The 22459-nt window shown below is 46.8% G+C and overlaps 2 protein-coding genes across 8 annotated transcripts; both read right to left on the reverse strand.

Annotated features, from left to right (window-relative positions):
- Window positions 1–653: 653 nt before the first annotated feature.
- On the reverse strand, window positions 654–2595 carry SNRPE (small nuclear ribonucleoprotein polypeptide E). Its single transcript, XM_038168487.2, has 5 exons — window positions 2440–2595; window positions 2207–2233; window positions 1723–1785; window positions 1445–1523; window positions 654–918 (listed from the first exon to the last, which is right to left on the reverse strand). The coding sequence occupies exons 1-5, from the start codon at window positions 2491–2493 to the stop codon at window positions 863–865; spliced, it is 279 nt and encodes a 92-aa protein (XP_038024415.1). The 5' UTR covers window positions 2494–2595; the 3' UTR covers window positions 654–862.
- Window positions 2596–2633: 38 nt separating this feature from the next.
- Window positions 2634–20872, reverse strand: ZC3H11A (zinc finger CCCH-type containing 11A). 7 transcript variants are annotated; one of them, XM_072028497.1, is made up of 19 exons: window positions 20788–20872; window positions 15385–15440; window positions 13941–13993; window positions 13387–13580; window positions 13066–13185; window positions 12164–12287; window positions 11527–11730; window positions 10833–10952; window positions 10232–10312; window positions 9827–9937; window positions 9034–9096; window positions 8677–8778; window positions 8407–8472; window positions 7407–7895; window positions 7105–7181; window positions 6235–6424; window positions 5424–5593; window positions 4948–5009; window positions 2634–4403 (listed from the first exon to the last, which is right to left on the reverse strand). In XM_072028497.1, exons 4-19 carry the CDS (start codon window positions 13438–13440, stop codon window positions 4136–4138), a joined length of 2301 nt encoding a protein of 766 aa, XP_071884598.1. In that variant the 5' UTR covers window positions 13441–13580; window positions 13941–13993; window positions 15385–15440; window positions 20788–20872; the 3' UTR covers window positions 2634–4135. The 7 variants fall into 7 exon arrangements, with proteins under 7 accessions (XP_071884598.1, XP_071884602.1, XP_071884597.1 ...); XM_072028501.1 differs by having other exon boundaries at window positions 9827–9880; window positions 20730–20836; XM_072028496.1 differs by having other exon boundaries at window positions 20730–20835.
- Between the last annotated feature and the right edge of the window lie 1587 nt (window positions 20873–22459).

The raw sequence follows: 22459 nt of genomic DNA on the forward strand, positions 1-22459 counted from the left end.
GAACTTCTCTTTGGTCGATGCACCAAGCAGCTCAGCTCTCTTGGGGAAACTTAAAGAGAACACACAGATCCCCAAATGGATAAAAGAATAAATCAAATGATAAAAACCCAGCCGCCACATCTGATAGCCCAGCTTATTGAGCAGCACGAGGGTTTAATCTGCATGCTCTGTCCAAAGCAGCACGAAGTGACAGATTTAATCCAAGCCAGTTGCCCGCTCTCACTCTCTGATCTGGAGATTTATTTGACAACACGTGTAAATGTGGGGTTACTGCTCCACAGCCCCAAATCCCTCACGGCCCCACTAAGATACTTTTACTGATTGATCCACAATAAACACCCCCAAAACGATTCTCAATAAGTTAAACCCTCCTTATCTTATTTAGAAAGCATCTGAGGAACCTGTCACTGCAGCAGCAAAGGGCTGCAATTGCATGCAAGATCTCCCACACCCTCATTAACACCCTGCTAGCTCAAGGACCCTGAAGGAGCCCACCCTGGCCCCATCATGCAGATGTAATGTTCGAAAAAGCACAGATCATTATCAGGAAATTATCAGATCCACAGGAAAAGAAAAGCCCACACTTCAGTATTTGTCCCCCTTCTCCACTCACAGAAGGCCAGGACTGAAAACGAGCAGATTTCTCTTTTCCATTTACAGTTAATGTGAAAAACGTTTATTTGGGAAATACATCATGTATTGTTTCAAGCTACAAAAAAACTTGCTCCCACACAAAGGAAGGACTTTTTACCTCAGCATGCAACCCCAGTTACAAATAACTTCCTATCAGCCAGCAGGCCACGTTCCCCTGGCACTCAGGCACTCCGCAGCAGGGCGGCCACCTTCGTTGTAACAGAAAGTTCTAGTTGGAAACGCTCTGTAGGAGAGTGATGTTGTCCCCTTTTAACATGATCCGACCTGCAACACACAGAAAGGAAAGAGAGAATTAGGGAGAGTCCAAAATCTGTGAATAACCGCGTGTTTTCAGCAAGTATTTCGTGTGGTTGAGCAGGGTTTTGCCCGTTACACAGAGTCCCTTCCCTGCCGGCTGCCCAACGCTCCCAAGTCGCACCCCAGCCACTGTCCCCGTTCCAGCAGCATGCTGTCCCTGCTGAAAACCCCAGCACTGGGCACACATCGCTGCTTCTGCCCAGCAGCAGGTGGTAAATAAACACCACAGCCACCGTGGCTCCCTGCCTTGACTCAGAGATCACAGCAAGTGTGAGAACAGCCCACGGCCATGGGCTTCAGGTGCAGCTGAACAGGCAGAGACAGATTCTCCTTCATTCAGCAAAACCTCCAGCTCAAAAATCATCAGGGACAGGGATGCAGCCAGAAATTGCTCACTGAACTTCAACATCAAGGCTCGGCACACATTTGGCACCTCTCACTCAGTCAGGTTTCAGAGCGCCCGTCGCTCGGGTTGCACAGACACACGACCTACCCAGCTGTTTCCTTGATTTTGTCTTGGAGTGAATCTCCTCTGCATCGTCCAGCACCAAATTCATGTATTCATCAAAGCCCTAGGAGTCAGCAACAAGGGAATTAGTTCAGCAACACCACAAACCATTATCAGCTTTGCTGATCCTGGCCGGACAACGAAGACTACTTATTAGAGAAGTACAATTCTTTTTTTCCTTGTGATAGGTTTTCTTGACCAAAAACCAGGATTGTGAATGAGGGAAAACAAAAGAAGTAACGTGGGGACGTGCGGATACTCACGATGATGCAGCCTTCTATCCGCATGTTCACCTGCTCATAGAGCCACACCTGGATCCTCGACCTCTGCAGAACAAAGGAGGAGAGTAAGTCGGGCCACAAACACTGAGCAGTTTTGTTCTCTCGTGTGTTCAGAAATACCTGCTAGCCACAGCCACGACAGCTCCCAAACGCTCCAAGGAGCAACTCTCAGGGGCAGTTTCAATGAGCAATCTGACATTTTACTGTTATACCATCGGGTGAATACTACACATTTGGTGAAGAACACGTTTCCAGTCACAAGGGAACACCCCTGCACGCCCGGCTACACGAGGGGGAAACGCCGGGCTCCTCGTGCCCACCAGCACGCCGCACAGCTCCCCATCCCCCACAGACCCGCCCCGGGACACGGCCAGGAGCCGAACTCACCGAGGGGAATCCCCAGACCCTCCCCACAACCCCCACACCCCCCAAACCCCCATCCCCGCCCCCTCCCCGCGGTACTCACGTTCTGCAGGTAGCGGAAGATGAGGTTCTGGGGCGCTGCGTTAAGGGCTCAGCACGGGGACGACAGCTCCGGGCTCGGGACAAGGCCCCAAACCCCACAACGAGGCCTCAGGGCCCCCGGGACAAGGCCTCAAGGCCCGGGCCGAGCCCCCAGGGCCCCCAGATCCGGGCCCCCTGAGGTCCGAGCCGCCCCCCACCCACCTCCCCGCCACCCCCCAGCCGCAGGAAGGATACGATGGGCTGCACCATCACCTTCTGCACCTTCTGGCCCTGCCCGCGGTACGCCATGGCTGCCGCTGCCTCGCCGCTCCCGCTCCGCCGCCGCCGCCGGAAGCCGCTGAGGGCGGGAGGGAGCGCGCGCAAGGGGCGCTGGGATGCTGGAGGACCGCGGAGGGGGGGACGCTCTAGGAAGCCGGGAGGACCGCGTCTCTATGGTCGCAGGTTTATTGGAGGTGGGGGGGGCATTAAATAGGTTACAAATATAAAAAAAAAAGGATAAAATATGTAAAATATGTACAGGAGCAATGGCGCACGCGAAAGCCCAGCACCGCAGGCAGAAGAGGCGAAGGCTGATGGTAGAATAGGGCTTGGGGTGAAGGGAAAGCGAGGGCAGCTGGGCGCAGTCTCTGATTTTGGTTTTTCTCCCCCATTTCTGAGCCGGCAGAAGTCCCCGTGAAGTCCTTCGGCACGATGAAGGCCTGCATGAGCTCCAGCAGCAGTTTCGTCAGCGGAGGTTTTCCCTGGTGGGGCCAGGGCGTCACAGCACACACACACACACACAGAGCCGCGTGGTTTTGTCCAAACACGAAGTATTTACAACAAATTCGACAAGCGTTTTTCCTCTGCCAGCAGCAAATGCCTGAGGGCCCCCACAGCTTCACAAATCATAGCGGGAAGAGCCTACCGTGCCGCGAAAAGTTCGGAAAATAATTCAAAATTGATCTGCTAGGGGAAAAAAAGAAATAAAAATCGATGGCTGGTGGCAGGGTACACAATACACCCGAATCTCAGCTCTGTCCTCCGCAGGGTCAGTGCCCACGCCCAAACGCGATGCTGATGGCATCCGAACGTTTGCTGTAGCAGGCAGCAGAGCCAGCAGCTCAGGGGAGCAATTTTGAAAACCAAGAGGCACTTAAACAACCCTTCATCAACCCCGTGACTGCGGCAGAGTCCCGACTGCTCGCCCCGGATTCCTCACACCAACAAAAAGCACCAACCAAAGCCTGGGGGAACTTTGGTACAGCACAAGAGAAGGGAGTGGGGGTAGCGGAGCCGCATGGCAGAGCTGCTGCTTTTCACCATTTGATCATCCCTGATAATTGAAAGTAAGGCTGGGTGGGCTGACCCCCACCCCCACTCCTGGCAGCAAGTTTGGTCCACAACACACTGGAATAACGATTCTGCCCCCTCCCACCCCTACAGCTTCATCATCTGACACGGGTACAGTCAAAACAATGGCATACACAAGTAAAAGTCAAGAGTTGACATAGTAACTCCAGGATTTGGGTATCAACTGTCCGAGAAATCAGAACACCGAAGCTTCACAATGTGCCCAACATCGAGTTGTGCCAAGGGGGGAGGAAGGAAGAAGCTTTACGTTTAAGCCTTCAGAGCATCGCTCCATCAGAAGATCGATTTGCAGCCACCGTGGCGTGCCAATGGAGATCTTTCTGTGCCAAAAGAAGTGCTTTGTCCTCTTGATATCAAAGGTAGCCACCTATAGTTACAGAACGGATGCACAAGACCTTAACTCTGACCAGCAGGGAAATTTAGGACAACTGAGTGCAGATCCTGCCAATTTCTACCAGTTCGGACTGTGCTTTAAGTCTCATTGCAAAGCCTCAGTTAGAAAAAGGATCACCTCGGGGTATCCAACAAGAAGAACAGTTTTAATTTTTTTTTTTTTAAATATACCATAGGACTACGCAGTTCAACTGTCAATCATCTCGGAGAGTTCAAGGAGGAGGTCATCCTCGTCCTTCCCTGGGTCTAAGTCAATTTCTGCTTCCAGTCTGCCTCCTGAGATTTCCCAAAGTAACTTCTCAAAATCTTCATCTGCAGATAAGGGCGCGTTCCCCGTGGAACTCAGCCGGCGTGTCCGTGCCTCTTCTAGCTGGGAAGAAGCTGAGGTCGAGGTCTCGAGGTTGGTCTCCATCTGCTCCTCCAGTCTTGCCGGGCTTCCAAGACGCACTTCAGGTCTTGGGAGAGCAAGAAAGAACAATCAGGATATGCCATTTCTTAACGGGAAATCCCTTTTCTGCAAACCGGCTCTTCAAACTGTAGGCAAGCCCTCCTACGCTTCAATCTTACACAGGGATTGTTATCAATCAACCCAGGGCTACATTTAGAGCCCGATGCGTTACCAGGTACATTTTTCAGTCTGGGGGTTTATCTGTGAAGCCAGGGCACCTGGAGTTGAGGTGGCACTCTTGAGGACCAAAAGGCAGAGGACACTACTCCTCATCTATCACCTCACGAGGAAGTAGAACTTCACCTCATCCTTGTTCAGGTATTCAGACAACCCAAGAAGTCACTGGAAAGCTGTGCTGACTTGCAGCATTTAAAGAAAGCCTAATTAAGCAATCCTGCTAGCTGCTAGAAAGTGGTTTCAGGTGACTTATTCCTTTGATGGATTTTGGCTTTAATTATCTCAGAACCCTCATTTTTTCCCACATGTGACAGAACTTATGTTTCCCTGGGGATATACACTGATTAAGAAAAAGAACAAGTTGGGGTTGTCACCTGTTTTGGGGATTTTCTTCAAGTCTGACGGCTGGGACGTGCTCCGGCATGTCTGAAACACCCTAGAAAGCAGCAAAACAGTATTTATGACACATGGGTAAAAGATTCCTTAATAGCTTTTTCCTCCACACTGCTTCTCCTCTGGCATTGCGGAGCCGTGGCCAAAATACAAAACCAAGGTGCTCCTGAAGAAAGTTCACATTCACCTGGAGGTTACTCATGATCTTGTGTCTTTTAAGAACATGGCATTAACGGACAAAATCCCCCACACCAGAGAAATCACAGCATCAGAGTACTGGTTAAAGAGTGCCATTCATCTCATAAATACAGAAGGGTTCTACAAGCATCCTGTAGACAGCTACTGGATTTAAAAGGAAACAGAAGGCCTGCAGAACATTTGAGTTTTCCACCTTTTCTCCTAGAGGAGGGTAGAAATTTAACAAGGGATCCATCTCTGCATTAGCCCCTGGCCTTACCATGGCTACTTTTTTGGCTGGAGGTCCCATCGTCTCAGCATCCAAGGCAGTCCGTAGTTCCACAGCTGCTACGGCAGAGGGATAACTCTCAGGTGCCTTACGTTTCAGTGCCTTCTTCTTGGGGAAAGTGACTTTCCCACCCGAAGGCTTCGCAGATGTCATAACGTTGGCTAGAGTAAAAGGAAGAGAGAACTGATACAGTCTTGCTCTGCCTCAGGAAAAATGCAGGTTCTCTTAATCATTTCCACAGTCCTTCTACACAGTTAAATGCATTTGGCCAGCAGAATTACACCGCCATTGCCTGGATTCTCAGGAATGTTTTCCGCATAGTAAACTCTGTCTACCAACAATCCATACAAAGGAACAAAGAAACCCAATAGCTACAGTAAATAATAATCCAGGACAAGGGAAACCTCAGACACATAGCAATCCTAAGTGCCAGCTAGGTTCACAAATCTAGACAGCTTTTATAGTTAAAGTCCTGCTCCCTCTAGGAAAGGAAAAAGCAGCAGTTATAGTAGGACAAGAGTGTATGCAACTGTTGTACCAGCTTCCTCTCCCTTGCAGTGATGTCCCACAGTTAAGTTGTTCTACAAAGTCCAAATTTGTAGTTGTCATTTTCTAGTCTCCCATTCCTTACCTAACATCTGGCTGGCAGGAAAAGAAACAAACTAAGAAAAAGAAAGTACACACTTCGCTTCGTAGCATTGCGTGGCAAAATGCACCCAGCCAGAGTTACAGCATGAGAATTGTCATCTTCTGTCTGTATTTCAGAAGACAACCTAAGGAACTTTTAACCTTCAACACTTACTTTTAGTTTCCTGGCCCTGAAATTGAGCTGCCACTTTCCCTGCTGGTTCAGTATTAAAGCCAGCAGTAGATTTGACAGCAGCTTCCTCCTTCTGAAGCTTCCCTTGTTGTTCTCTCTGTTGCCGCTTCTCCCACCGTCTCTCTTCAATGCTCTTCTCTGGACGTTTACGAGTTCCACTCTGCTGAGTGGGCTAGAAGGAAAGAAAAGTAGTGCATGAATAGGACAAAAAAAAATAATCCGTGGATATTTCGTTAAGAAAATCTGATCAGCAATCCCTCCAAAATGGTCTTGATGTGGAACAGCATATTAATATCGTTCAGGTTACTGTTTTTTTTTTTTTCCATAAAATTCTGCCTGTAACAAGAGCCATGCTTTACTATGGACACAGTCTCACATATCTGCAATATCCACTATGGCAAGCTTCTTTAAACAGCTAGGGTGTTCTGCTGTACATCTATTTATCACATTCTTTTTAAGCAGCAGAAAGTCATACAAGTTCCCCTATACAGTATCCACTGACAGATTGATTTCCTTCAACACAGAACTCTGGCCTTCCGTATTAAATCCTTCATGTCTGACAGATCAAGTCAGTAAGAACAAAAAGAATTCCCTCCACGTTAACTGTGTAGATTTCAGCTGGTGCTAACAGGGTTTCTTTGTTGCTGTGGTATAAACAGACTGATTCCAAGTTTGAGGATTACAGAGTTGTCTGGAAATGCTGCTGGCGATAGGATTTAGACTGCACTGCAGCTCCTACCAGGTGCTGAAGGGTAAGAACACACTCAAGAGGGTGGCACACGATGAGTAACAAAACTTGTCAGAATTATCAGAAATTGCACGAACGTATGTGTGTCTTCACAGAGGACTCACCTGTACATCAGGTACAGAGGAAAGTTTAGGAAAAGGCCGGTTCAATTCCACTGCCTTCTTTTCTTCTTTTTCAGGTGCTTTAAGAAAAGACAAAAAAAAAAGTTTTGTCAACAGCAGAAATAAAGAAAGCTGGGTACTTGTTTCCTTTGTGCATTTATTTCCTTGTGTCCCATGAGAGAGAGAGAGAAAGGCTACAATGTGCAATCCATTCAGCATTTATCCATGAAGCAGATCCTGAACAAACTGAACTTGCTCAATATGGGAAGCACCTCACTGGGGCAGGCATTAAAGCATCTTATTACCTGTTAGTTTTGTGCTCCATAAAGATTTCTGTTCTGCTGGGGCAGGTCCGGGTTGTGCTGAGGGAGCTGGCACATTTCCTTCACTCTGCTGCATCCGCAGAGCTTTCTCACGCTTTATTTCTTCCAAGGTTTTAACATGCACTTCTCCTGGCTTGACTTTTCCTGCCAGCTCCTTCGCCTGCCCTTTGCTGGGCCCGGACAGAGCGAGCTGCTTCTTGGACTCACCCTGAATTTTGCTCTTGGTATGGGATTCTCCTGCTTTTTTCTTCTCTTCTACCAAGCGATTATTCTTGTTTTCAGACAAGGCTTCAGAGAAAGTTTTGATGCGACCTACACGAGCAGGTCTTGCCCCTGCGCTGGAATCTTCGGTTTTACCATGCCCTTCAGCCTCGCCTTTGGCTTGAGTTTCGTGTCTCTGAAGAGCTTTCTCACGACGGATTTCCTCCAGTGTTTTCACACGGATCTCTCCCATCAGCTTAGCATCCTTCCCTGTCATCATCAAGAAATGAGGAGAAGCACCAACATTTAAAGAGAGTCCAGCAATATTTTAAGTCTCCAAAATTTTTCAGAGCACTAAGGAAAACTAATCTTGAGTGTTCCCAATAATGCATCTTAGAACAATATCCTTAGAACAACATTCTCCTCCTCCTCTGAGCCACTTGTATTTTGAAGACCAGCCATATCCAGAGAGAACTGCTACACAGAAATGCTGCTTTACTTTTTCAGACTGCATTTCAAATTCGTGCTCCTGGCAGTGGTTCTATTCTAATGGTATGTAACGGTTCACAGAAGCAGCTAAAAACCTTGACGAGGCACAAGTAGAAAATAAACACACACCTAGAGCCAGATTTCTGATAGTGGCTGTCAGAAGAGCTTCAGCACTCAAGCAAGAGGCATCAGTTCTTTGTTTTCATTTAAATTAGTTTTTAGGGATGGATGAAAGCAGTCCAAGTTCATGGAAAGGAAGGAGGAGAAAGCATATTTAATATCTAGCTGTTACCTCTCTCAGTACTGGTCTGTTTAGGAGGTAATCCCAGCCTGTCCTTCAGAGACTTGGCAACTTGAACTGCAAAACAGAAAAAGAACGAATTAGGGAGGCTGCAGAATGTCAACTTCAGGTTCACATTTCAAAACAAGACAGGAAAGGTAACTTTGAATCCCAGTGATTACGACCTCAGCCAACATGCAAAAAAGAAACATCACAGGAAAAGGACAAACAGAAACACTAAATACAAAACCTAGGAATCCAATCCAGATGCCCGTTTAGTACCTGTATCGCTCTTGGGTGCTTTGTCAGCATTTTCCGGAGCCTCTATCTTCTTCCCCAGCCTTTCAGCAAGGCTGCGCTTCACTGGAACGGTGCTTACATCATCTTCAAAGAAAACAAGGAATATTGTAAGAACTTTTCTTTGCAGGAAGGTTTGAGAACAGTCAACAATAAGCTTCTATTTTTCAAGCATATTTTCACAGAATTGCCTTTCAGCTGCTAAATGATTTTTTTTGCCATTTCTGCAGTCAACACAGATCTCCACTGCAATGTATTTTCCTTTCATACCTCAAAAATACTCTTTAATGCAGTCATATATAGAAGGCAGCACCTACGTAACAGCTCATAAAAAGTTCTTACCCGCGGAGGCTTTCCGTTTTCCTTGTCTATCAGCAAGATCTAGTCGAACCACAGGTTCCTCCCCTAAAACAAAAGGGAATTTTTTTTCCTATTTCACAGAAACCAGTAGCCAACAGAAATATTATCCTGTTAGCCCATGTCCAAAAAAACCCAGTCAGACACTGTTTTGACAGCTAAACCACATAAACTCATATTTTAACTATAATTAACATAGAAAAAAAATATTAATAGTCTCAGTGCTTGCTTCAAATTCCAGCTGAGATAGTAGAGAGCGAATCTGAGTCTGCTTGACAGCTATACTTTGTGCAGAACAAAGCTGCATAAGCAAGCAGAATATTATTAGGTACAAATGCTGAGAAATAGTCCTTTCTAAGGTGAATGTCTACGAGTAAAAGTACTTCCACGCTTTTTTCCCTTTAAAAGGCATTTGCACAGCTCTAAACAATTTAAACACAAACTCCTGTCATACTGTGTCCACACCTGCCACTGTCAGCCTCTTTAATGCTTCAGAAATTGCTTCTTATATAGCACTGTCTTCTACAGCTCTTTCTTCTCGTTACTCTTCTGTTTTTCAGTTACCCCCCTATTTGCATACTGATACTTTTTTTTTTCTCCTGCCACTGCACTTAACCTGAGCACCAAATCTTTCCAGTACAACCAGGGACTTGAAGCATAAAAGCACATTTTGAACAGAAGGCAGCACCAGAAGGCTAACACGGGTGAATTGTTTTAATTATTGCTTAACCCTCCAGTTTAGGAGTAATGAAATCAAAACAAAAGCATTCATTATTACCTTTCTTGGAAGACAGTGTCACAGTTCTCACCACTGTCCGGACATTTTCCTTTTCTGGAGCAGGAAAAATCATAGAATCAACGGGAGGAAGAGAAGATCTTGAAGAACCTTCTGTTCAGAGCAACCAAAACATAAGGAAGTTTACCCAACATAAAAAACTATCACAAAGAACAAAAAACTTTAAATTATTTGTTACTGTCAAAAATACAGCAAGCAGAGCATGTAAATAAGAGAGGTGACTAATTTGCCTCTGGTTGCCCCTTGAACTCCCATTTAGAATACCAGCTGGCTGAGAATCAGGTTGCTTGATGCCCCCAGCTAAAAATGGAAGTCTGTCCCTCAAGCAGCTCCCAGTCACCATCACCTGCCGTGAACAGGATAAGAAAGTAGGGAATATTAACTCACCACCGTGTCTCTTATTTTTTTCCTTCATCTTCTGCGATTTTATTTCCTCAAGTGTTTTTATTCCAAAATTCAGATTGCCCTCTGAAAACAGGAAACAGTTAATGAGACAGGTTTAGAGGCACTCACTGAGGACCACAGGTCCTCAGGCTTCTTAGCGCTCAGGAACTTTCTTTAGAATTTCTTTCTTTAGTATTTAGAATAAAGCCTGACAACACCCCTCACAAGTGAAAGAGCCCTAGAACCAATGGCATTTTGCCCCTCCTTTCATCCTTCAGGGTTAAAAATGTAGTTTTAATTTTAATCCATTTACACCATATTAGATCCCTCTATCGTTAGATATGGCTTATCAACAGTGGTTGCAAGGCTGCACGTGCAGCCATTTAAACTCCATGCCGTGGCCCTGTTTTGTTCTCCAAAAGTAAAGAAAAGGAGTTCACCTTTCTGACCCAATGGGCCCATGATGATATTAATGGCAGAAATGAGATCATGGAAATAACCGAGTCCATTCAGCACCCCTACATTTTGTTGTGTTTTTACACCACACTGCTTTTGAGTTAACTGTCAAGTTCTTCTGATTTATCCTACTAAGGTGCTGGAATACCTTGTTTAGTAGTAGGAGAACTGCCTTTCCGAGTGGAAATCACCCGTAATCCATTTTTGCCTTCCGCAGCTGGTTGCTGGACGGGAGTTTTAGTTTCTTCTCCTTCCTCAGAAAGTTGGTCTGAAAGGGAAAAATCTATTCAGTTATGCAGAGACCAGATTGTTCATGATTACGTAGCTCATGCAGTGACACTTCAGCCCATGGTTCATATAAAAAAAACTTTGTTGCTGTTTTTTTTTTTTTTTTTTTTTTTTTAAACAGCTACACTGACCTGATGAACTCCTAAGAAGAATACACTAGGACAAAACACCTAGGACTCTAGATTCTCTCTGCAGCTTTAACTACTACACAACACGTTGCTCTTCAGACAGGAATAAGAAATTTCCTTCCTAGTTTCACATAGAACTTTACACAACAGACCAGCTAAAGCAGGAGTGGTTCTAAGCTTTCCTCCAACGTTTCAAGTTCTGTCCACTGACTGCCAGACAAAGCCACCAGTGACCTGACCAGACTGCCTGCCCTATCGCTAGTCTGACCTCAGGTCATCTGTGATTTATACGTTCATTTACAGCACAGATTCCTTCAAGAACCAAAGATTTAACACATTCATTTACAGCACAAATTCCTTCAAGTACCAAAGATTTACACAATCATTTACAGCACAAATTCCTTCCAAGAACCAAAACATGCTCACCATCATCATCTTCATCATCATCTGCAGCATTGATTACAACTGGAGGGTGTGTAGGGCTTGGGACATTTTCAGAGTTTTCCACTTTCATCACCCCCCTTAGCTGTGGAGAGGGATTTGACTGGACAGAAAGTTTGTTTTGCTGCAGTGACATCTGAGCCACTTTCAAATCATCGTCCGTGGACTCAGGCGGACTTGGCAGCGTAGCTAGAGGAAGAGGAGGATCATCGGTAATATGGCAGTTTAAAACTTTGACCACAATGCAAAGAGATGGTAGGAAAGGCAGATAACCCGCACAGACAACGAATTCAGCATCTCCTTTTGCCCATCCCATCACTGTTTACACTGTGAACAATGACTTCCCTTCGAACAACAACACATCTCCCTACCACCCAGCAAAAGACGAAACAACAGGAAGCAAACTGCAAGGCAAACATCACACAAAGCAAAGAGAAGCTGAGCACGAAAGCAGAAAACAAACACCAGCAGTACACTCGGTTTAACTGACCACCTATGACTGCAGACCTTTTCCTGCACTCACAAATGAACAGTTACCTGATGCCCCCTATAGGATTGGCACCCACTAAGTAATACTCAAAATTAATTCTTCAGCGCTTAAAGAAAAAGGACCTAAACTCACTCTTGCTTGGTGGTAAGAATTGTCCTTCGATGTAACGTCCCTTTGCATGATGAAAAGCACAGTTGGCTTTCTGACAGCCTCCCGGCTGGTTCTCCCAGTAACAAGGAATCTCACTGCGCTTTTTCTGAAGACAGAAAGAAAGAAAAGCTCATGATAACATGCACCTGAGGCTTGCAAAGAGATGCACAGCTCCAGATCATGACAGCTGTCACAACACAGTGCTGAAACATCATTCCAAAGGTCAGGTTCTCAGTTAAGTGTAGTATTTCTGGGCATATTCACAAAGTTTGCATAAGCTGCAACCACTATGCACATTTAGATTTGTCATCATTCAGTTTGAGAAGACAGGCACTCTCAGACATCAGTTGAGGGTGGGTTAAACTAATACACCTAGGATTATACTAGGATTATTCAGAGGGAAAAAGAACATCTGAAATTGCCTAGGTTAACTCTATCTAGAACTGCTTCTCGGAGACTTAGTTCTTCTGCACCTTTAACTTCCCCCACTTCCTACCCCAGGGAGCTGGAACAGCGTTATCTGAAGGACTGCGGGTCAGAAGAGACCTGATAGTTCATTATCAAGCCAGCTCCCATGAGGATAGAACAGCCTGTTTATTACCCCCCTGCTCCAGCAGGTTTTAGCAGTCTATTTAACAGTTATTCTGCATCTGTTGAGAAAACTGTCAGCATCTAATAAAAAAAAATAAAAAATATCTTGCTAAGACATACCTAAGGCATTGATTTTATTTCCCTCTGCTCCCTCCCACCCCCTCTCTTGGTAACAGAAACCAGTATGATTTTGAAGCAAACAAATCTATCCTGCAAAAGCACAATCAGTACACCTACGGCACTGAAAAAGGCTTTTGTTGATTTATTTTGAGAACACATCCTTAGGCACTCACGTCAATTTCCATGTGTCTGAATCGGCAGACATTCCTGAAACAACGACCCTCCTGCCACAGCTTGCAGACCGTCTCATTGCCCAGAGCAGCTTCGCAGTGGCGGTAGGCACATTTGTCTCCCTGGAACCAAAAGGAAACCAACAAGGAAAATATAGTACAGACTCAAAAATGGTCATGCTGCTGCCTCATGTTGCTACAACTGAATTCAGAATCTATCTGGTTCTCAAGTTAACCAAGGACCAGTGTGCTTCCTCCTCCTAATCTACTCCTTCCTGAAAAAAAATGGGGAAACAAAGCAAAGCAAAGGAAAACCAGCCATACCTTGGTACAGGTAGAATAGAAATAGAAGTAGCAATCGTCTCCTTGTTTAGACATGCCGACGAGTTCTGGTAACAAGCTCGGGTTCTCTCCACAGGGACTTCCTCTGCTCTTGGAGAGAGCTGTCTTCACCCTTGCTTGGGCTGAAAGTCTTCTACTGGCTTGTGATCAGTGAAATCTTCTTTTTAAAAGTAACCCTAAAGAAAGTAACAAGTGAAAAATAATGAGGAACAAACAGTTTTCCAGCTTTCTTCAGTTAATCAAATTAGTCTCTCAAGGAGAGCAAAGCCTTGAAATCAGCTGTTACATGAACTAACTAAATATTAAAGTTCTGTAAAGCTGCCAGGAGCTTTGTCAGCAAGCGTTCTCTTCCACATCCTCAATAATATGACTTGGAGCACATCTGGAAGCCCAAAAGCGGAGTCACTTCTTAAAAAACCACCTGATGATACATGCAAGTCAATAATCAACTCTGGCTACAAATAACTTCTCTAGAACACAGTTAGGACGCATTAAACAGCACGTTCCAGGCACTGTGGGTCTTCGATTTCACCTACCTGGACAACCTCAGCAAAGTTGTCGATCTTCAAAGACTTCCAGTTAACTTCTCCTGTAGGCCGAACCAAGACTGAATCCGTGAATTAATAATAAAGGGGTAGGAAGAATTTTCCTCCTCACTTTGCCAAGGGAACCTCTCATCCACAATTCAAACATAGGATGCGCTTTTAAACAGCTTATAACTAATGGAGGAAGCAAGTCCATTTGAATGCTCTCTCAGACTGGAGACAGCCAGGGTTAGTTAGCTCTTCAAAAAAATAAAAACCAAAAAAACAAAACAAAACAAAAACAAAAAACCCAGCGCATTTAGAGATGAACTCGTGATTCAAAGTGGCTGCAAAAATGAGGCTCCATCTTCCACAGCCGGACAATTTAACTTTTTTTTTTTTTTTTTTTTAATTTAAAATTCAGTATGTTCCAATCTCTGGTCTTCAAGATTTCTTCACCTATTAAGAAAACACAAAAACCTTTCCCCGTCTTTATTACCTGTACAGCAAAAAACATACCAGTGCATATAAATCCACAGATGTGCATACGCATACACACATCTGTGTTTATACACACACGAGGAGGGAGTGAGAGAAAGTTAGCGAGAGCGACAGTGAAAATCAGAATTTTTGCCTTTTCGACACAGAGAGCGCGAAAAAATTCTCTCATTTTGAGGGAACTAGAAAAAAATGGAGGCTCTACAAAAGATTTTGATGAGTATGCCTTCGAGGCCGATGCTTTGTAACATGAGTGATCTGGGGGCCAGCACACAAATATGCATACGTATGTACATGCATACAGGATAAACATATCTATACACACAAGCGTGCACAGTATATGTTGTATGATCTCCATATCGAGAACAACTCGTAGCCCTGATCAGACACGTAGAGTTGCAATCAATTAACAGCAGGAAGACAGCAGATCAAGGGTACAGCAAGCTTTGAGAGGCAGGGGAATGCTCACTTTGCCAGTGGCATGGCTGCATGATACCAAGGATTTTGAATTAGTTGGATTTTTTGGAAGCAATTTGGTTTTTCTTTCTGCGCTGTAGCAAATACCACAGGTTTGCCATCACGTGCTGTTCCCTAATCCATATATCCATCATCATCCATTGCTGCAGGATCATGAAAGGTTAGAGAAGACGACTTAGGTCCAATTTAACAGCCAATGATTTTTCGATGAGCAGAGCTGCAACAGATTTTATTTAGCCACAAGCATTTTTTTTTCTTTTTTCTGATATGAAGTCAGAAATTTTGATTTTTTTTTTTTTAAAAGACACTAAATGTCACAAAACCTGCAACCAGACCAGATAAAGTTCAAATTAGAGTGATTCTGAATCCTTTCATTAAAATGCTGCACATTTCTGTGCAAATTATTTCTGACTCTTCTGGACAAAAGTGGATGAAATAGTTCTTACAAATTAATAATAAAAGGTTGGAACCTTTTACTCACACAAACACTAGTGAATTTTCCAGGAAATATTTTTTTGGCAGGGAATTTTCCCAAATCTAAAATAAAGAGAGGAAAAGTTGGGTTCTCATATTAGTTACTGCTTTTGACTGCTGGACAAAGGGAATAAAAACAGTAGTTAAGTGCAAGGTTTCCTTCTCTTCTTTAGTATTGATAGGAATCATCACTTCGGACCTTTAGCACCTTCAGAAACACACCCAGTGCCATGCAGGTTCCTCTGCATCTACTTCTAACAATTACTGGTGCTCCTTAGCATGGAAGTTTGATTCAAAACACTCTCCAGATTTAGCTCTTTTGACTGCCCAAGGAGCTCATCATTTTGCTTGTTGCCTTCCATTTTCCTGAACAGACCGGGAACGCTGTTCAGAATCTGAATGGATCTGGTCTAAGGAATGGGAAGAAAGCAAAACCAAGGATACCTCGCAGCCCTAAATTCCAAAAAAGCAGTCTCATTTTAAAAAGGACCTCAAAAGCTTTTTTTTTTTTTAAACTGACATCTGCTAACACGGCAATCCAGGCGCTAAACCAACTGAAGTTGCCCCTGAAAGCCTGAATAAAAATGAGTAACTCTGGTGCACTCAGCAGGTCTGTCATAGAAGTTGGTAAGATTTTTAGATTTCTTTTTTTTTTTTTTTGTCCAGGGTGCTGGTAAAATTTTTGCATTATGAGATTTTGAACCTTTTGTACCAAAGAATTAGAGATGCGCTACAGTGCCAGTAGCTGGGGGTCTGGAAATACACACCAACAAGTGTCATAAGCTGTACCTTTGCTGAAGGAAGATGAATAGTACAAAGAAAATCTGTCTAGTTTGTTTTACAGGCTTGTCTTTCTCAGTATGGAACAAACGGACCTCCCTGGTCTAACTTTGCAGTTGGCTATTCTGCCTTTGTCCTGGAGAGAAGAGCAAGAAAGGAACAAATCTATTTTTGCACTCCAAAAACGCATTAGAGGAGGATTATCACACCTACCTAAGGGTACTTCCTTGTTTGTTTATAAAGCACCAAATATTTCTCTTTGACAGTCTCTGTTGCTGGCCTGTTTTGTGCCTTCCGTTTATAATAAAGATACTAAGATGCTTACCCCTTGTTTTTTTTTTTTTTTTTTTTTTAAAAAAAAGAGCAGTGGAAGTGGACAGTCGGATGACAAGCAAGAACAAACACTAGAAACTCCTTGTTCTGCCCCTGCTTTTTAATCAGCCAGCATCACCCTGGCTGCAAAACAGCCTCTGCTGATTTACCTGCTTGTTAAAGCACCCCACAGGCTGCAAGTGCGGTGTGCTAGGTGTCAAGTTCTATTTAACGGTGCACAGGGAACCATTCATCTTCCCACGGTCGAAGCACAGAACAGCCTCTTGCTAACAGAACTCATCCCTGCTGCTGCAAGAAACCTCATGGCCTGCAGGAAAACCTCAAGCTAAGAGTTCCAAAGCAAAAGCAGAAAACGCATGATTTGTACTCTTTATATTGGAGTGAATTCTAGCTGCTAAACGCTGCCTACATCTGAGGGCACGTTCTGAGGCTGGGGGGAAGGACACTCAACACCCACTGACAGCAGGAGTGCAAAGATGCCAGCCAAGAAGGCAAAGGTTAGAGCTGAACGCTGCCTCAGCTTCCTCCAGCAGCCAGCTGGGGGTCACCTTTCACCACGCTCTCTGAGACTCTGAGCCCCGAGTTACCGCAGCCGCCAGGTACAGCTGCTCCTTGCTGGCCCAAACTATTTGAAGAGTCTTCAAAATTCAGGGACCTGTTTTATGACAGCCTCAAGATCAAATCAATCTGTTCTGAAGGCGCTGATCGTCCTGGTGTTTCTGCAGCTGTCAAAAAACAATCCTGAACCGAGGCACTCGTCTGATCAGACAGTGCTTCGGCACAGATTTCTCTTTAGCTTGACACATCAAGGTGAAGAGGAATCGATTCTTTCAAGCACCCTCTCAAGCAGGGATCTAATAAGGTGACCAGAACGACAGATCTGTTGTGCAGATCTGAGCACGTCACTCTGCAGGGAATCACTTTCAAGCCTAAGATGTTTCACCCATCTCCCTGCCCCAGAGCGACACAAGTAAAGCTCTTAAGCAATTGCTAACCTGTTCTCAGTGCTCATGAGTCCCAAATCACTACTTTTACAATATACAAACCATGGCAGCTGGCACCTAGTTGGCACACGGTGACACTGCACACGTTGGCAGTGTCGCCAGGAGCTGGAAAGTCAGGGGTGAGGGGGTTAAGGGAAAACCATACATCAGTTTAGCAACTTGGCTCCCGTAGGATACTTCCTACAGCGGGAGTTTTAGCAAAGCCACTCAGAAGGACCTGCTGGCTAATTCAAACGGGACTTCTGCTGGAGCAGTCAGAAGGCAGCAGGGTATCAGGAGGTATCCAGTGGGCATCACTGTCAGTCTGTGGCAGTTTGGGGTCCAGGTATCAGTGGTTATGTGTGGTTTTCTCTGCTTCACTTTCTCCAAAGCTGTGAAAAAATATTTCTTTTACAGCACTGTACAGTCCCACGTTACGGATGGAACCAGCTGCATCAACTTCCAGTACGACGGTGTTGGAAAAAGGTGCCTTTGTTGGTCAGGAGCACAGCAGCTCTGGTGATGTGTTATTTAAGTGTGTTCTTACATCTGAGTTTCCTCATAGCAGTATGTAGCTGAGGGGGTCCAAGTTTCCCAGGTAAGATTTATGTTTTTCCTCCTACCAAGCACCAGCTCAGTATACAAAGCTCTGTTAATAACACCCAAGCATGTAGATGTTAAACTGAAACGGCTTTTAAACCTATTTGTTGTTACGAAAAGAGCTTAATACACCATCTTCACAGGGTAAAAATTCACATGGAAGTACAGAAAAACCCAGAAGTGCTTCCTGAGCTTCAGTTTACCAACAGCACCATCGGATTTAGATCCTGGCCTGGCAGCCAGGATGCAGGGTCTGTAAGCATTGCTGCCACGTGGAAGTGCCAAGGCAGGTTTCTGGCCTGCCCTGACTAAAATACCTTTTTTTTTTTTTTTTTTTTTGTTTAATACAAACAGCGTGCCAGGTACACTGTAATGCCAATGTGCCAGGTCAATAGAGGATGTCAAACAACAGAGGCGTTTATCCTAATTTCTGGCATGAAAACACTTTTAACAGCATTCTCTTCACGAAGAAACCCCTCTCTATCTTCTCCAATGCTCCAGGATCTGCTGCAACTGCAGCAGCCGCGCTGCTACAACCCACATCTTCGCCAAATCTTTTCAATAATTGTGCTTTACCTCGGCAATGTTGAGGTCACTCCTCTTCCTCCTCCAGCTGAGGAAGCAGCTTGCTGGCTCTGCCACACCGCAGGTGCGGAAGCGAAAGCTGGGAACACAGGAGTCAAACTCTCAGTGCTCACGAAGCCACCAGGGCAGAGGGCTGACACAGAGGCACCCCGCATCCGCTCTCCCTCCCCGCTGCGAGGCTCTTGGCAGCCCCGTCCCGAAGCGCACACAATGCTTCGCATGGTGATGTCACCGCTGATTCTGAGTCCCCAGGTGAGGATCTGCCTCACCACTCTCAACGTTGGTCTTGGGTTTTGTTTTTTTTTTTTTTTTCTTTTAAACATTCACAGCTTATGGGAAACCATCAGGTAAACCACAGATGGCTAGGGAAGAAGTCCCACACGAGGGAAGTCCGTGCTTTTCTTCCAGGCAGTGGCACGTGCTTTAACACGCCGCGTTCGACAAAGCAGCTCTCCCCGTTTTGCTCAGTGGCAACAGGCACGACTGCAACGCACACAGGTGGAGGCAGCACCTGCAGGTCCCAAACCCTTAACCGGTTTGTAGAGAGCACCAATTTTTGAAGTAGTGGTTTTCCCTTAATCCATGACCCCTTCTTTCCTTTATTTATATCGGGTGGCTCTCCTCTATTTTCCTCCTCAGTGTCTGAGCAGACACTAGGAATCGTTTCCGGAGGAAGGGCACTGCTGAAGCTCCTACATCTACTCTCCGAGAAAAAAGAGTATGTTAAAGAACACATATTTCCTTTCTTTTTCCTTTTTTAAATACAATTTCTGAAATCAACGCTGCGGCCTGGCAGCAAATACCTACAGGATTAAAGAGGATTCCTCATCCTCACGGTAACGTTGTAGTTAGCCTCGCAACGAACCCATCTCCCCAGGAAGCGGCCATTTGAGATGGGAAGGGGCAGAGCAAGAGGAAGCTCTCCTTAGCCTAGCTCTTCCCCCAACACCACCTCACCACCCAGCACCAAATTCAATTCCCCTGCTCCGCCCGATCAGTTGAACGGGCGTCCGACGCTGGCACACGCCACAGCGGTGGTTCTGACGTGGCTTAAATCACCTATCCGCAGAATATCTCGGCTCTGTACGCTCCAATAACGCAGTATTTGAGAAATAAGGCCCAGAGCTCACACTCTGAGTGCAGCCCAACAGCACCGAAGCACCGGGAGGCTAAACATTCCCAACCTGGCAACAAGGCTGACCCAAGCAACAGCACGGAACCCTTCTGCACCTTCAGCGTGGACATCAGCGTAACGAAACCCAGACCTCCTCGATCCAAATTTTAGGTGAGAAACACAAAAGATCACCCAACCGGGTTGTTTTCAGCAAGCTAAAGGAGAAATTAAGGCGACAACCGGGTGCATCCAGAGTTAGTCAGATCCTGAAGGCAGTTCCTTGGGGGAACGGAGGAGCAAGGCACCAGATGAGGGCTGCCTTACAGCGCCCCCCTTAGAGGCACTGCTACGGAAGGAAGGCAGAAGGTTGGAACTCGAAATAACTCGCAAGGCGCCCGTTAAGGGGGAAATCTTTCATTTTTTTCTCAGCAGAACCTCCCCTCTACCCCCCCCCCCCCCCAACCATGAAGGCAGCCCGGGGACTCTTTGCTTCCTTAGGGAGAGGGCAGGGACGGGGCAGGGTGGTGGGCCAGATGGCCAGAGGGTCGGATGGACAGACAGACAGCCGGATGGACGGACAGACAGCCGGACAGAGGGCCCAGCAAGGCCTGAGGAAGGGCTCAGGAGCGGGAGGGAAGGGCAGGGCGAGGGGAAGGGCGGCCCCGGGCCTGACAGGGAACCTTGGGCCTAACCCCGGGCAGCAGCTCCGCGTCTCACAGGGCCCAGAAGGGGCTGATACGGGGGGGGGGAACACCCCAGCCCTCCCCCCAGCCCCCAGCCCAGCCCCCAGCCCTGCCTCCAGGCCCTGCGGCCTGCACCCCCCCCCCCCTCCTCAGGGCACCCCGACCCGCAGGGCCCGGGACGCGGCCTGCTCCCCCTCAGGGCAGCGGAGGGGAGCCGGGCCGGGCAGGAGGCCTTTCCCCCGCCCCCCGCTGGTCTATGAAGGGCTCTAGTTACCGGCGAGCAGGGATTTTTACCGAACCCCAAGGGCCCAGGGCCGCCGCCGCCGTCCCACCTCGTCCCCGCGGCTCGGGCCGTCGCTTTCCTGCCTGCCAGCCTCAAAGATGGCGCCCAACATACGGGCACCTCCCGCGCTCCCGCGGCCAAGATGGCGGCCGGCTCGGCTTCACCCCCCTACTTCCGCCCGGCCTAGCAGGAGGTGACGAGCGGGGAGCAAAGCGGCGCGGGCGGGCCCCAAATAAATTGGCGGGCGGGCGGGCGGCTTTTTTTTTTATGTTTTTTTTTTTTTTTTTTTTAATTATTATTTTTTGATTTTTTTTTCTCCCGGGGCTGCACCGCTCAGGGCCAGCAGAGCAGTGCTTCCCCTTCCCTTCTGTGTCTGTGCCAAGATCGTGCCTCGTCTCTCGAGTCCTGCCCGTGATGGTGCCTGGCCTCAGCCCCTTGAGGCGGCCATTCCTCCAGCACCGCAGCTCTCTTGGCAAGCTGCGAGTCATTTGATGTCTTGTCACGGCTTTCCAGAGCCAGGCACACAGGTTCCGGAGAAGGCTGGGGCAGGACAAGCCTGCTTTAAGCCCCAAACCTGCCTCCTTTACTGTCTCCTCTCAGGCCAGGCCTACCCTCCGGGCCCAGCAGCACTCATCCTGCCTGCCCCAGGACCCGCAGGTTGCGCCCTGTGGTAGCAGCAAAGAGCCCCCCAAATGTCTGTCCTGGGGTACACAGGGGTGAGGCAGCCCCGTCACTGCACAGACACCCACGGGACACGTCACCAGAGCCGCTACCGGCTTGGCAATTAAGGACGTGGGAGAGGAGCCCACGTCACGCAAGCATTCGTGGCTGCCCTGGACAAAGAAATAAACATTGGCTGGTTTTCTCCCCATTTAAATAGCTAAAAGCACCGCTAACAGTTGATTTCTTTGCGTCCAGCCTGTACTACATTTAAAGAAAGAAGCAGCTTCTGCTGAGGAGGTGGAAGATGCTGTCAGCAGAAACACCGTGCCTAGAATGCGAGCAGGGAAGACAGCGATGCTGCGAAATAAAGCTTTTACAGCCGCTTCAGATCAGTTGGCCCGGGCTCCAAGGGTCAGACACCCAGCTGGGAAGACTGAATTTCCTCCTCGATAGCCTTGCCCAGCTCAATCTTGCCGTCCTGACTTGGCTCCAGAGAAAGCCTCTTATTAAAGGCACAGAGAAACAATAGCTTCTCGGCCAAAAACTAGGAGTTAAAGCAAGCCAGTGAAAAAACTGTGCTTGGGAACAAGAACGTTTCAGAGGCTAGTTGATTTTAGTTCTCATCGTCACTCGTGTCGTGGCAAAGGGCCTCTACAGAGGCAAAAGAGTCTCAGCACTGAGGTAGGACATAGCTCAAACACCATCCCCAGAAGGTGGAGATCATAGCCTTGACTCACCCTAAAGGCATCGCAGAAAGGGCCCCAGGTAAGAGGACAAGGAGGAGTTTTGCTCTAGGGTTAGTTTGTCACATAGCCCAGGAGCCACTGGCTTTGGCTAGCATTTGACAACTGATTCTGGACCTTGAATGGATGAAGCCATACTCTGCCTCTGATTAATGAGGCTTGCATAGAGAGAAAACCCACACTGCCTATAGGGACTCTGTCATAGCAGTGGGGTTGCTTCTTGATCCCCATCCCTCTTTCCACCCTGCAGGCCCTACTTGCACGCTCTGCCTTGCTCAGATGGGAAGCTCAGCCATTCATCCAGCACCACGAGAT

The sequence above is a fragment of the Anas platyrhynchos genome, chromosome 27, assembly GCF_047663525.1.
Source record: "Anas platyrhynchos isolate ZD024472 breed Pekin duck chromosome 27, IASCAAS_PekinDuck_T2T, whole genome shotgun sequence".
Taxonomy (NCBI): Eukaryota; Metazoa; Chordata; class Aves; order Anseriformes; family Anatidae; genus Anas; species Anas platyrhynchos.

What these genes read in the sequence shown, in the direction of transcription:
- SNRPE (XM_038168487.2), bottom strand. Translation starts at nt 2,493, where the DNA reads ATGGCGTACCGCGGGCAGGGCCAGAAGGTGCAGAAGGTGATGGTGCAG. An exon ending in AGGTGATGGTGCAGCCCATC is followed by an intron (nt 2,234 to 2,439) that starts GTATCCTTCCTG and finishes GCAGCGCCCCAG; the next exon opens with AACCTCATCTTCCGCTACCT. An exon ending in AAAATCAAGGAAACAGCTGG is followed by an intron (nt 919 to 1,444) that starts GTAGGTCGTGTG and finishes TGTGTGTTGCAG; the next exon opens with GTCGGATCATGTTAAAAGGG.
- ZC3H11A (XM_072028497.1), bottom strand. Translation starts at nt 13,440, where the DNA reads ATGTCTAAACAAGGAGACGATTGCTACTTCTATTTCTATTCTACCTGT. An exon ending in TTCTCCTACTACTAAACAAG is followed by an intron (nt 10,313 to 10,832) that starts GTATTCCAGCAC and finishes TCCTGTTTTCAG; the next exon opens with AGGGCAATCTGAATTTTGGA. An exon ending in TCAGGGCCAGGAAACTAAAA is followed by an intron (nt 5,594 to 6,234) that starts GTAAGTGTTGAA and finishes CTTTTACTCTAG; the next exon opens with CCAACGTTATGACATCTGCG.